General features: G+C 40.2%; 1 protein-coding gene across 1 annotated transcript in view; it reads right to left on the bottom strand.

Moving 5' to 3' along the window:
- Positions 1–12,695, bottom strand: part of LOC149448711 (adhesion G protein-coupled receptor E3-like) — a 104,475-nt gene that overhangs the window by 34,799 nt on the left and 56,981 nt on the right. Inside the window, exons 9-11 of the mRNA XM_089651764.1 lie at positions 9,205–9,276; positions 3,422–3,562; positions 531–595 (exon numbers count right to left, since the gene is read on the bottom strand). Coding sequence (XP_089507890.1) covers positions 531–595; positions 3,422–3,562; positions 9,205–9,276 — 278 coding nt within the window. The remainder of the gene's footprint in view (positions 1–530; positions 596–3,421; positions 3,563–9,204; positions 9,277–12,695) is intronic.

Genomic DNA, 12,695 nt, shown 5'->3' with positions numbered 1-12,695 from the left:
CATGAATCCAGCATCACAAATCAAAGGGTTTAAGGCACTTCACCATTACACTCCCCATGGTCATCTTAGGCTCCATTAACACCTATGCAGATGTGATCGTGAACATGCGTTTTGTTACTAGGCATTTTTTTTTTTTAAATCACACCAAAGAGGTGCAAGAGGTGCCAGCCCCCTTTTTTAAATCACCCTGCAATAAAGCATATGATACTTTGTTACCATGTGTTTTAGCATTCAGTTTCACTCGCAAGTTAATAAGGTGTGTTGGGGTGCCATTATTCCAAATATTCATTATTATACAGAATTTATATAGCGCCAACAGTTTGCGCAGTGTTTTACAACGTGTCATTAAGAATTAATCGCACCATCACATGTGTGTGGGAAGTGCCATTAAGAGATGATGACAACACTGTGCACCTGCAAAAGGGATGCACATTTTTGTGCATTTCAAGAATGCAAGCAATTTTGTGTGCCTTCTCGCATCACATAAATATGAACCTAGCCTTCCAGTATTATTGAGAACCAATACACACCTGATTCATGGATTTCTCACATTCCTTCAACTCTTTGCTATGCTGTGGTTGGCATCTCTTGTAATCTGAGGAAAGAAAAGAGAATCTAAAGGGGATCTAAACTCTCCCAAAAGAGCTCTTCTAATGTGGAATTATAGCTGCACTGTGAAAAATGACTGCCAGATAGGCTTTTATTGCAGAAAAGATTCTGTATGTTTCTGCCAGATCCTCTTCTCCTAAGTGAATAAGCATGAGAGTTACGTCATCCCAGGACAGTCAATCACAATGGTCAAAGACACCAAACCTGGAAGAAGATTGGGCAAAGATCTCAATAACTGCAAAAGGAGCTTGCGGACGTCACATTGTTGGAGGAGAGGTGCTTTAACCACTTCGATGCTGGGCACTTTCACCCCATTCCTGCTCAGGCCAATTTTTAGCTTTCAGAGCAATGTTGAATGACAGTTGCGTAGGTATGCAAAACTCTACCCATGTGAACTTTTTCTAGACAGATAGAGCTTTGTTTTGGTGGTATTCAATCACCACAGTTGAATTTATTTCTTTGCTACACAATGAAAAAAAGACAGAAAAAAATGTTTTTTTCCTAGTTTCTATTATAAAATTTTGCTGATGAGGCTGCACTGATGGGCACTGATGAGATTGGACTGATGGGCACTGATTTGATTGGACTGATGGGCACTGATTTGATTGGACTGGTGGGCACTGGCGAGGCTGCACTGATGGGTACTGGTGAGGCTGCACCGATGTACACTGATGAGGTGGCACTGATTGGCACTGATGAAGTAGCACTGATGAGGCAGAACTGATGAGGTGGCACTGATGAGGAGGCACTGACAAGGCTACACTGATGAGCACTGATAGGTGGCACTGATGGGCAATTATTGACACTGATGGGGCTGTACTGATAATCAGGGCACTGATAATTAGTGCCCTGATTATCAATGTAAATATTCCCTAGCAGTCTTGCCAGCTATCAGCTCTCTTTTCCTCACACAGCGACATTGGTGAGGAAAGGAATGCCAATAACTGGCATGTTTGTTTACATGTGATCAGTTGTGAATGGACACAGATGATCACATGGTAAAGGGCCGCTGTGATTTGTCCTTTACCTTGACCTGTGATCAGCTGTGCGTTGGCACAACTGTTTTGAAGTACAACTTGAGAACATGCAGGAAAGGGTTACAGTGCCACTGTTGATTTGAGTAAGCATTGTCACCTTAGGAAAGGAGGTGGCTAGAAATCCACCTTGGTAGTAGCATCATCAGATTTGGAAGCAGGAAATAATTAAAAACAAAGTTTTTGTCATTACATTAGCATGTGCAGCAACATATTTGGTTTAAGTGTTTGGGTTTGGATACCCTTTAAATTTCATCAATTTATTGGCAATTGGTGATGAGTTTGAGATCGGTCAGAACCAAGAAGCTAGCGGTCATTGGTGGGCCAATAAGCTGCTGGTGGGAGATTCCCTACTGTGCAGCTACAAATATATAAAGGAGTGGGGATACTTGTGACATCACTGACCATGGGGCAGATTTGGTCAATGATGTCATGAGCATCCTCACCCCATTGTGTATGTCAGCCATGGGGTGAGGAATCTACAGCTTATTGGCCCAGCAAAGACAGCTAACTTTTGGGTTCAGAGAGAACCAAAAACTGGAACCCAATCTCATCACTATTAGTAATCTAGAACCTCAAGCCTTAGTAAATCTTTGCAGTTTAATGAAATAGGTAATTTGATATCTGGGGGTCCGGATCGCTAGGACATTCTTTATTTTTCAAAAAAATCAAACAAAAATAGCTTGTCTTCAGCATAAAATAAACAAAACAGTCCACAACTCTAGTACATAAAATGAAAAGCCTCGGCTCACCACCAGGATAAACTTGTCCCTAAACAGGGTTTGAAGTCCTCGCCTGCTCCAGGGGTTCAGTAAAGGCAGCATCTCAGTAGCCAGACAGCTTACAGCCCTCTCACAACTGTATCCTGTTCCACTCAACACCTCATGGACACCTGCTGACTGCTTTCTGCCCTATTTAACCCTCTCTCGCAGGTGGATTAACTCCATCAGGTCCAAGTACCCATAGTCAGGGTGGGAGGCTCTTTCTCACCTAAGATTTTTTCGAGACTCTGAATTCCAGGACATAATGATGCTTAGAAAACTGCAAATCAGTTTTTCCTCTTTACCTGATCACCCCTAAACCCCTCACCCTGCACCGGTGAGAATCTCTGAGTACTCCAAACTTCTTTGTGTTGTCTCTCTTAAAAGTACCACAACCCAAACAAAGGAGACACTTACCTCCTATACAGGACCCATCTCTAGCGTCCTGTGCAGCAAGTAGATATTAAAGTGCATGAAAAGCCATTTTTTTTAGTTTTGGATAGAATGTAAAAGGATTGGAATTCATGTCAAGTAAATTACTGCTGTGTGTTTGTCCGCTGAGGAGTTGCACTTTCTCTATTTGTCCTGGTGACCATTGTCCATAACCAGAAAGTGATGGGAAATCCCAAAATGTTGAGTTGTCACAGAAAAAAAGGAGTAAGAGGAGATTTGCCAATGGAGATACCTGTGCCGAGACAACTGTCTAAGAAGGGATTTCCTCTGACTTTGAAGATACAAATGAATGCATCCACCACATCTAAACAGTGGTGAGCTGCAACGTAATACATTTTGGTTTACTTGGGTTTAGATATGCTTTAAGAAGTCATTACTTTATCTTAGTAAAGGGTTTTTGGTTTGCTTTAGCCCCATCATCAAAACCTGGCTGGTTATATTGTCTTGTTGCTTGCCAAGACTTGATACAGTATCTAATGTAATGGAAATAAGGGTTAAAGATTGAGTTATACTTTCAGCTACCACTATGGCATATCACAGAAGAAGAGGTAATAAAATGCTCACCTGCCCGTGTTGTCTGTGGCTGCTGTGGGGACGTTGAGAGCTTTCGAGAAGTGGCTTGTAAGGTTGATGACCTTGATGTATGGACTGCCATTGTATTCATCTCTACACTTGGTGTTGTTAGCACAGAGGTGAGGGTCAGGCCTGATGAACAAAGGCTAATTTCATATGCAGTCAGTAGCTGGAGCTTTCAGTTTATTTTTACATGATTTCCAGGGTTTCCTCATTGGCTCTCAAGGTGAAATTTAGATACACAAATGACATGTGACACATATTTCCTTACATATTAGTTTGCTGAGGTTTTGAACACAAGGGGAGTATGGCAGCTCACATTTACACTTGAGCAAAGCGTACTCAGGTGGTTTTGAAGTCTTTATGTGTATTTTTGCATGTTTTTCACACCTTTTATAGATGCTATGTGCTACGCAGGAGTTTCTTTGGAGCAGCATTGCACATTTTTGGCCCCATAGACTTAATTAAGTGGAATGCCTCCAAAGTAAATATACTTGAAGAAGGGAAATGGCTGCACTATCATCCAAAATGATTAAATAGGAATTGAGGGGAATAACCCCGAACTAAGGTAAATGGACTACCCCGGTACCCATTAATAGTACAACATTAAAATAAGATTTTTATTAGTACAAAAAACTAAAAATATCCTTCACATGTACATGAATTCATATATTAAAACTACATAAACTGACAGGATGATACAATCAAATACATGAGTCACAGATAGTATAATTTCACACACCATTATGGCTTTGCTGCAGATTAAACTCTGATCTCTCCTCCTGAAGAAGCGGATAATATCCACAAAACATGTAGAGGAGTGTTAGAAGCTTTCCTTAAACTAATAACTAATCTCTTCTTATTAACAGTACTAACATATGTATGAATGAGTTGGATCTTAATAGAATAATTGAGTTATTATATTTATATTTGTTCTAGATTGGGAAAAGTAAGTAATTAGACTTCATAGTCTGTGAATATACATATGAACATATATCTTGGGTTTTCTCTACATTCAAGCGACATCTGGTAGCAATTGGTCTAGCCATCCTCCCCATCTATGTAAGAGATTATGTTTCACTGACTAGAGAATTGTAAAAATCTATTTCATACAATTTAGGTTTGCAAGATTTATACTGTAATATTTCTTGATTAAGATATTTATATACAAGATAACTCTTATTAAGATAACTTTTAGGAGAATATATATATATGTATGTGTTATACATCTAATTTATTCTAATTGATGGAATGTCAGTGAAGTTTTGTCTAGACCTTCTAAAGTTACATTCAGACTCCAAGGGGAGGAGAAGTAGACTGGAGGTTTGTTATATATACACATCTGTTTCCAATTATCTTGGTGGGACTACAAGGAACACAAGAGAAGATCAGCCCATTTTTAGGAGATGGTGGGGGCTGGATTGCTCTTTCAAGAGCAGAACAAAGGTTTGAGTTTGGCATACTTTGCTAGAAGCCTTGATGCGATACATTTCACACACACACACACACACACACACACACACACACACACACACATTTACATATATACAATCTTATTATCAAGAACTTAACTATATTTTTTGGACATTATTTAAACATTCTGTATTCCAATATTTTATTTCTAATTTTATGCAACATTATTATTAAATCATCTTTTTGAGTTTATGCAAGAAGTGGAAGGACTTTCTATCTAAACATTTCTCATCAATACAAGTTAATAAAATATCGAGACAATACGATATTTTACAAGGAGCAAGAACCATCCACACATTTTCCATTATTTCAGGGGTGTGAAATTGTAGTCAAATGCGCAGAAAATGGCAACCGTCCCACCCTATAACCAGCCTTAGCAGTAAGCTGCACATGGAAGGACAATGCATATCGCAAACACTATACAGAGGACCCTTGACATGGGACTTTGGCTTAAGCATGTATTTGCAAATGAATTCAAACAAAACCCTCTGTTTTTAATGCAAACTGTTGGACATGGCCAAATTGGTTGTTTTGCAGGCAGGCTGGATTTTAAGTGTTGCTGGGAAATCCTTTGTTTGTGATGTGCATTGCCCTTCCATGTGCACCTTACTGCTAAGGCTGGTTATAGGTTGGGACGGTTGCCAATTTCTGTGCAGTTGATTAATTTGGACGCAGGGACGCACTTGCCTTTGCTGTCATTTTGGCATAGCTGGGCATCATGTGTGTCCCTGTACCTTTAAGAAGGAATGGGCTCCTCCAGGCACACCTGCCCATAACCTATCCATTGATATATGTTCTCCTGCTATGGAGGCTCTTCAAATGTTAGAGTCAGGTCCACAGTATACAGAGGACCCTTGATGTGGGACTGTGGCTTACGCATGTATTTGCAAATGTGTGCAAACAAAACCCTCTGTTTTAACGCAAACTGTTAGACAGGGCCAAATTGGTTGTTTTGCAGGCTGGCTGGTAAGTGTTGTTGGGGAATCCTTTGCTTGTTTGCGGTGTGAAATTATAGTATATGTGACTCATGTATTCTATTGTATCATGCTGTCAGTTTATATGGTTTTAATATATGAATATAATATATGAATTCATATACAGTGCCTTGAAAAAGTATTCATACACCTTGAAATTGTCCACATTTTGTCATGTTACAACCAAAAAATTGTATTTTATTGGGATTTTATGTGATGGACCAACACAAAGTGGCACATAATTGTGAAGTGGAAGGAAAATGATAAATGGTTTTCAAATTTGTTTATAAATTAATATCTGAAAAGAGTGGCGTGCATTTGTATTCAGCCCCCCAGAGTCAATACTCTGTAGAACCACCTTTCTCTGCAATTACAGCTGCAAGTCTTTTTGGGGATGTCTCTATCAGCTTTGAACATCTAGAGAGTGTAATTTTTGCCCATTATTCTTTGCAAAATAGCTCAAGCTCTGTCAGATTGGATGGAGAGTTTCAGTGAACAGAAATTTTCAAGTCTTGCCTCAGATTCTCAATTGGATCTAGGTCTGGACTTTGGGCCATTCTAACACATGAATATGTTTTCATCTAAACCATTCCATTGTAGCTCTGGCTGTATGTTTTGGGTCATTGTCCTGCTGGAAGGTGAACCTCCACCCCAGTCTCAAGTCTTTTGCAGACTCTAACAGGTTTTCTTCTAAGAATGCCCTGAATTTGGCTCCATCCTTCTTCCCATCAACTCTGACCAGCTTACCTGCACCTGCTGAAGAAAAGTATGCCCAAAACATGATGCTGCCACCACCATGTTTCACGGTGGGGATGGTGTGTTCAGGGTGATGTGCAGTGTTAGTTTTCCGCCACAGATAGCGTTTTGCTTTTAGGCCAAAAAGTTAAATTTTGGTCTCTTCTGACGGCACTTCTTATGGCTTTCTTTCAACAATGGCTTTCTTCTTGCCACTTATCCATAAAGGCCAGATTTGTGGAGTCTACGACTAACAGTTGTCCTGTGGACAGATTCTCCCACCTGAGCTGTAGATCTCTGCAGTTCCAGAGTTACCATGGGCCTCTTGGCTGCTTCTCTGATTAATGCTCTCCTTGCCCAACCTGTCAGTTTAGGTGGACGGCCATGTCTGGGTAGGTTTGCAGTTGTGCCATACTCTTCCATTTTTGGATGATAGATTGAACAGTGCTTTGCGAGATGTTCAAAGCTTGGGATATTTATTTATAATCTAACCCAGCTTTAAACTTCTCTTCAACTTTTTCCCTGACCTGTCTGGTGTGTTCCTTGGCCTTCATGATGCTGTGTGTTCACTAATGTTCTCTAACAAACCTCTGAGGGCTTCACAGAACAGCTGTATTTATACTGAGATTAACCTCCCTGGCGGTATGATTATTTCAGATTTTTGGTGCTGAAAGTGGTACCATTATTTTGCATGGACATTTGGCTTTTTATATTGTAGGTCTGTAATTCTTAGGAATAACTCACTGAAATCTGTCCGAACAAGAGTCTAGTAAACATCCCGGGTATGATAAAACTTGAAACACGAAATCATAAATGATAATTTAATAAATAATCATAAAAAACAATAATATAATAATAATAAATATAATTCAATAATATAATCAAACCAAAAACAATGAAATTTGAAATAGTTGCGCCAAGATGCGCCAAGTTCGCACATCACTGAGCAAAGTCGCAAAATTGTTTTCAGTGTCTGATGAATTTTCCCCACGAATCATTATCACTCAATTCTGCAAGTAGTTCTGATTTACTATCGCTGTTCTCTAGCTGATCTAAAACCGTTTTGACCTAAAGGGACGCTTTTTGGATGCCATGGACGTTTCTTAGTTTCCAGGCAGAAAGAACAGTAAAAATGCAAGCAGGGCACAGGACAAAGCGCTCGGGACAAAATGTATGTGAAATGGTCTGATACAGTAATGTGTAACTATGTGATTCTAGTGATTTTAGTGAATGTCACTTTTTGTCATTTTCAAATTTCCCATCGTTCCATCCCCTGTACATCCCGTCGCTCGCAGGGGATGGAACCCAGATGATAGATGTCGGCATCTGCCAGATTACATTGCCGGGGACACTGCAGGGGGGACATCGCGGGAGCGCAGGACAAGGTAAGTGAAGAACAGATCCTGGAGCAGTGCCGTATGGTAAGCCTGAGTGTAGCTCGGGGTTACCGCTTCTGGTACTGAAACTTTACCCCGAGCTACACTCGGGAATACCGCCAGGGAGGTTAAATTACACACAGGTGGACTCTATTTACTAATTAGGTGACTTCTGAAGGCAATTGGTTCTATTAGATTTTAGTTAGGGGTTTCAGAGTAAAGGGGCTGAATACAAATGCACGCCACACTTTTCAGATATTTTAAAAAAAATTTGAAAACTGTTTATTATTTTCCTTCCACACAATGTGGAAAATTTCAAGGTATATGAATACTTCTTCAAGGCACTGTACATGTGAAGGATATTTTTGACCCTATAGACTTATTATTAAAGTGCATGAAAAACAAGCACATCACAAGTGTCTCCTACTAAAGTCCATGCGTCCAAAAATGCTCGATACTGCCTAAAAGAGCTCATGTACTTACTCAAATGATAGGCATTGAGTGACTGAGTGATCACATGTGAAAAGGCATAATTTATAACAATGTGATTCTTGATGTTAAGCATTGTCGCTTGTTGAGACTCACAACATAAAGCTTAGGTGTGAATGGGGGCTGGAAGGGAATAGGAAACTGATGGAGATTTCGACCATGAATGGGCAGGCTGAGTGTACCCAAGCTGATTGATCGATCAACTTGGGAAAAACCAGTTTGTTGAATTTTACACGTGATTATTGCCAACAATTATTGCCTCCCTGCCCAGAGAACACAATGGCTCCACAGGAGGGATTCCCTCATTAACACAGTCAGTGGTTGCAGTAAAGAAAATCGCTACATCTATGGCTGGCTTTAGCAGAGTGAGAAAGAATATCTAAATGTTTTATGGTCATATTATGGCAAGATAACATAATAAGATGTTTTTATAAACATTTACATAGCAGTTCACCCAGAGAAAGTGCCTGTACATTCGTTCTGTGCAAATGCAGCAAAAACAAATGTTATTAGGCTACTTCCTGTGCTGGTTGGATGTTTTTCCATTGATTTAAAATGGAAAATGCTTTCTAAATTATCATACTCCTTTTAAAAAAGTGCAGACTGAGTTTAGAGATTAGATGCAAAATGTATCTGCCATTCAAGGGTTTGGTGCATCTATCACAACACTCTACTTTGAAAACCCCAGTGAGACAATAAGTAAACCATATTTCTAAGAACTGCTTACCTGACTGTGTTGTTGGTGGCTCTGTGACCAATGAGGTTGTGTCTGTTGGCTGTTCAGTGGTGCTGGTGAATTCTAAAAAGAAAGAAAGGATTAGAACCCTAGTTGGGATTTTACTCTTATCTTGGGCTGCATTAGAGAGATTTATCCTCACTACCTATCCTGCTGGCATTTATCAGACAGGAAGGTAGGGAAACTCTTTAACAGACAGAAATAAAAATACTTTTCTTTATCAGGGGAAAGGCTACAACCCCTGTAGGATTTGTACTTTGTTTGGAATTAGAATGGTGGAGTGGTGTACTCCAAGCTTAAAGTGTTACTAAACCCACAACAGTACAATCAGTCTGTATATGCAGTAAAGCATGCTTGTTATACTCACTGTGGACCCTAAGGGGTTAATCTTCCGCATGGTGTAAAAACGCTGTTTGATCCTGTCTTCTATGATCCTCCCCTTCTTTTACTGTCCCCAATACATCTGATGATGGAACAGAGCTTTGGAGGAAGCTGCACATGCTCAGTTTTTTTTTTTTTTTTACTTGGGAGGGTGCATGTGATCAGCACAGGGCCAATCATCACTGTCCAGACAGAGCGTCAGGGGTCCTGCAGTCCCATAAGACAGTCAGAGCAGAATGAAAACTTCTTCTACAAGCTTTAACCAGTGCTCTTACTAAAATAATTGCAGTTCCATGTTCTGAGTACTAAGGGAGACCAGATATAGTGAATGCAGGGTCCGGGGTTTAGTAACACTATTATAGCAGTTCCAAATAAACAAAATGATTGCCAGAATGTGCCAGCTCTCTACCAAGTGAAAGGATGAGTGGGCTAAGCCATTGTGACTGTTCCAGATATTCATTTTTTCTTGTTCAAAATTTTTTATTTTGTTCGTAGGGAGGGGTAACAAAGATAAAACAAATAAAGTACACAATATACAATACTTATACAGTGAAATTTTTTGGAAGTGCAGTATTAACCGTAAACATCAGAACGGTAACAGGTAAGAACTGGTTAACAATATTAGGTGGGGTATGTGAAGGTGGGAGAAGACAGGGGGAAGGTATGCGACTCTGCTAATGAGAAGAAAAAAAAAAAAAAAAGGGAAAAAAAAGAAAAAAAAGAAAAAGGAGCTGTAAAAGTAAAGGGGAGGGTACCAGAATAGTCAGGGGTGTTGGTTATGGAGTGAGAAGAGTTTCATCAAAGTTAGAGGGTAGAAAGTGTTCTACCCATGGGTCCCAAATCATCCTAAATTTGGGGATAGTATGTAAGATTGTGGCTTCTACTTTAGCATGGATCATCGCCTGGGTTACTTTGTTTCGGACCGCGGTAATGTTAAGCGACGTAGACTTCCACGATTTGGCAATGACCTGTTTGGCAGCTGTAGTAACCTGCAATAGAAGCTTAAATTGTAGTTTCGTGACTTCGGGTGGTCGTAGGTTAAGCAACGCTGTTAGCGGGTTAGGATGGAGGTGTTTCGTACTTAATAAGGAGAGCATTTTGAATATTTCCGTCCAGAAGATCCTGGCGGTTGGGCACTCCCACCATGTATGGAAGAAAGTGCCTGGGTCTACGCAACCTCTGAAGCATGCGGAAGAATAGTTAGGGGTATATTTAGCTATTCTCGCTGGTACTAAGTACCAACGGGTTAAGACTTTGTAGTTGGTCTCCAAAGCCACAATATTCTGCGACGACCCCTTGGTGGTAGACCAAATACGGTCCCAATCCGAGGGATCAATTTCGTGGCCTAGGTCTAAATCCCATTTCCGTACGTAAGAAGGTAGGGAAGCTTCAGATGGGGTTGTAAGGAGAGAGTAAAGGTAAGAAATGAGGCCACGTCTGTGTGGGTCTTTACTACAAGTTCGTTCAAAGGAGGACATGGCTTGTGTGGGGTTAGCAACCATTGCGTAAGGGGCGTAGAAGTGTTTCAATTGCAAGTAGCGGAATATTTCTGAAGGCGGAAGTGCATGAGTTTCACGTAATGAGTCAAAGGACCGGAGTTTATTCCTGAGCATGAAGTGATGAGCTCGAGTGAGATCCGCCAAAAGCCAGCGGTTAAAGGAGTGCGGAGAGGACCAAGCCGGAGGAAAGGCAGGATTTCTGATATAGGAGAGGAGAGGATTATGTGGTGACTGTAGATGATACTGGGATTTCAGCTTATCCCAAAGATGCAAAAAATGTAAGGTGATAGGGTTAGTAATCGGACGGCGATCTATAGGTCTTAGCCAGAGAAGATTAGCTATGGATAAGGGATCACAATCAATCGATTCCAGGAAAACCCATTGTGGAGTTTCATAAGTTGCATGGTATTTCGGCAGTTGTGCTATATGGGCCGCCTGGTAATATTTACTGACTTCTGGAAGACCAAGACCGCCATTAGACTTGGGAAGAAAGAGGGACCAGATATTCATTTTTATTTGTCACAGTGAAAGGATCTAGCAAATGTTGACATCCAACACCGTTGGACATGTTACAGTGTAACAGATTTAAAACCTCTGTTAAATTGTAGCCCTGATGAAGGGCATGACCCCTGAAACACGTTGGATAACACCTATCAATATACTCTATAATTGTGACAAGTAGAAATTCATATCTGGACCATTTCTCTGCAGTTTGGCACTCTCCCTCCATGCAAAAAAGGTATCAATGGCACTGTTTCAGTTTTTTATCACTTCATGGGGGAAACTTTTGTCAGCAGGACAGAAGTGAGGCTGTAAACGTTTCTCATTCAGCAGTTGAAGAATACAATAAGGCAGCGGAGAGGTTTCCCTCATTCACTGCAATTGTGTGGATGGGGGAATCAGTTAATATTTTTTTTTCATTAGCCAGCTGGCTAATCAAAATAGAGACGATCGGTCTATGGCCAGCTTTAGAGTAATTAAAAACTGTGTTGTTAATCTTATATTTAATATTCCTAGGCAGGCAATGCATAGAAAAAGTTTACAAAATAAAGTTACAAAAATAGAAATTAAAGAAGTGAAATATATGTATACAGTATATATATATATATATATATATATATATATATGTATGTGTAGAAGCAAACAGTATTAAAATAAAGAGGATATATTTACAGAAAAGGTATCTTGCTGACTCCTGGGGTTGGACAGAAAACTATACCCCCACATCAATAGGACCCCTCAGATATGATCAAGAGTTAATGGAAGATCTCCATTGGAATACCTTAGCAATCAAAGTAGGTTGCCACCCACTTAGACTATCCAATTTTTTGGAAGGGGCTGCATATTATCTTATTAGCTCAGGTAGGATATTTGTAATAGCAATACACAAAACCTCATAGCTGGTTCTGCTTTTCCCTCCACTGGATACAAACAACATGGCATAAATCCTGCTACTGACACCAAAGATGGGGCACTATTACTGAAACTAATACCAATTTTTCTTTCCACTAATATCAATGATGAGGTACTATTCTTCCCACTGACCCCAATGATGGGGCACTATTCCTCTAACACCAATGATGGAGCCCGATTTGCTCCTCC

Source organism: Staurois parvus, unplaced genomic scaffold (genome assembly GCF_062004578.1).
Source record: "Staurois parvus isolate SC_StPar_1 unplaced genomic scaffold, SC_StPar_1.0 ptg000662l, whole genome shotgun sequence".
NCBI classification, from domain to species: Eukaryota; Metazoa; Chordata; class Amphibia; order Anura; family Ranidae; genus Staurois; species Staurois parvus.
The sequence above is the reverse complement of the archived record's forward strand: the minus strand, read 5'-3'. Positions and strand labels throughout refer to the sequence as shown.